This window comes from Pteropus alecto, unplaced genomic scaffold (assembly GCF_000325575.1).
Source record: "Pteropus alecto unplaced genomic scaffold, ASM32557v1 scaffold339, whole genome shotgun sequence".
Taxonomy (NCBI): Eukaryota; Metazoa; Chordata; class Mammalia; order Chiroptera; family Pteropodidae; genus Pteropus; species Pteropus alecto.
Window position 1 is genome coordinate 1,303,088 of NW_006442509.1, and position 1,694 is coordinate 1,304,781.

At 69.8% G+C, this 1,694-nt stretch overlaps 1 protein-coding gene across 1 annotated transcript in view; it reads left to right on the top strand.

Annotated features, from left to right (window-relative positions):
- COL6A1 (collagen type VI alpha 1 chain) overlaps nt 1-1,694 on the top strand; it is a 21,592-nt gene that overhangs the window by 10,471 nt on the left and 9,427 nt on the right. The window contains 8 exon segments of the mRNA XM_025040316.1: nt 67-93; nt 233-259; nt 337-381; nt 599-652; nt 830-892; nt 1,218-1,280; nt 1,390-1,443; nt 1,532-1,567. Of these exon segments, the coding sequence (XP_024896084.1) occupies nt 67-93; nt 233-259; nt 337-381; nt 599-652; nt 830-892; nt 1,218-1,280; nt 1,390-1,443; nt 1,532-1,567 (369 nt within the window).

A 1,694-nucleotide genomic window follows, 5' to 3' on the forward strand; every position in this document is an offset into this window, starting at 1 on the left:
CAGGCCGCTGAGCGCGGCCTGGGGCCTGGGCTGTCACTAACGCCCCTGTCCTGCTGCTGCCCGTAGGGAGAGAAGGGGATCCGCGGAGAGAAGGTGAGCAGGCGCGGCTGTGGGGCGCGTCTCCCTGAGCCGGAGCGGCCCCTCGCGGGGATGCGGACGGGGAGGCCGCCCCCCTGGCGGGAGGATGAGGCCGGTCTCCGGGGACCCCCTCACCCCCCTTCTGTCTCTGCAGGGCTCCAGGGGACCCAAGGGCTATAAGGTGAGTGGCGTGGGCACACGTTCTCCCGGGGGCCGCTGTCCGGCTTCGGTCTGACCGGTGGTCTCTGCGCCCCGCAGGGCGAGAAGGGCAAGCGTGGTGTGGACGGCATGGACGGCATGAAGGTGAGCCCTCCGGGGTGCTGGGGGCCAGGGGAGGGACAGTGGGCAAAGCCAGGGCCCCCGGACGTGGCGGACGGGCCCTCGCGTGGGCCCTCCCAGGCAGCTCGGGAGAGCGGCGAGGTCCCAGTGGCCGCCAAGCCAGCTGGCCAAGCTCGGAGCATCTCCCGGGCGGGGCTGTCCTGGGCCGGGATGGGTGAGCCACACCTGCCTTCCTTTCCAGGGGGAGACGGGGTACCCCGGCTTGCCAGGCTGCAAAGGCTCACCCGGATTCGATGTAAGTTGCCTTCTGTCACCCATATGCTAAGACCGTGAGTTCTCAGGTGTGACGGTGGCTCAGACCCTTCGCTTGGCGCTCAAAGACGTCACCGGCAGGCTGGTGACTCGCACGGGGGTGCAGCCCGGTGGCTGCTGGGTTAAGACCATGGACTGACCTCTGCCACCTTCTCCCCAGGGTATTCAAGGCTCCCCCGGGCCCAAGGGCGACGCAGGCGCCTTCGGACCGAAGGGAGAGAAGGTTAGTGACCCGTCCCTGGGGGCTCGGCCGGGACCGCGTCGTCTTTCGAGTGTCCTGTCGGGAGCCTTCCTGGGAGCAGATGTTCCACGCGGTCCCGGAAGACGCTTCCGAAGGCCAGGTCCAGCTAACCGTTTACCACGGGGCCCAGAGCCCAGTCTGCCGGGCACCTGGGCTCATGAGAACGGCTGACCCTGTGGCCGTGCAGCCTGGGGTTTGTGTAGAGACGTAGGTGGGGGGGAGGCCCTGAGTCTGGGTGAGGGAGGGCCGGCACGGGGCCACCGGCCCAGGACAGGCTAAGTGTGGCCAACCCTCCTGGTCTTCCTAGGGGGAGCCTGGAGCTGACGGGGAGCCTGGGAGGCAGGGGAGCACAGGGCCCCCCGGAGATGAGGTAAGCATGCCCCCTGCTTCCCACCACGGCAGGGCCGGGAGGCCCAGGCCCGGGGAGGGCTGCGGGGACCAGGGGCCAGAGATGGATAAGTGCACGCTTGTCCCCTCAGGGAGAGCCGGGAGAGCCGGGACCCCCCGGAGAGAAAGGCGAGGCTGGCGACGAGGTGAGCCCCACATTCAGCCTGCCCCGCTCCCCGAGGCTCGGGCCAGGTCTAGTCCCAAATGAACGCTTCTGTTTGTCCCCGCATCCAGGGAAACGCAGGCCCCGATGGCCCCCCGGGAGAAAGGGTGAGTCGGAGCGGCCCTCTGCACTTGGCCTGACGCTCGGTGGCACGTGTGGCCGCGTCGCCCACGGGGGTCCTGCTGGGGAGGCGCCTGGCCCCCGGCCCGGAGCCTCCCACGCCATGCTCCCCAC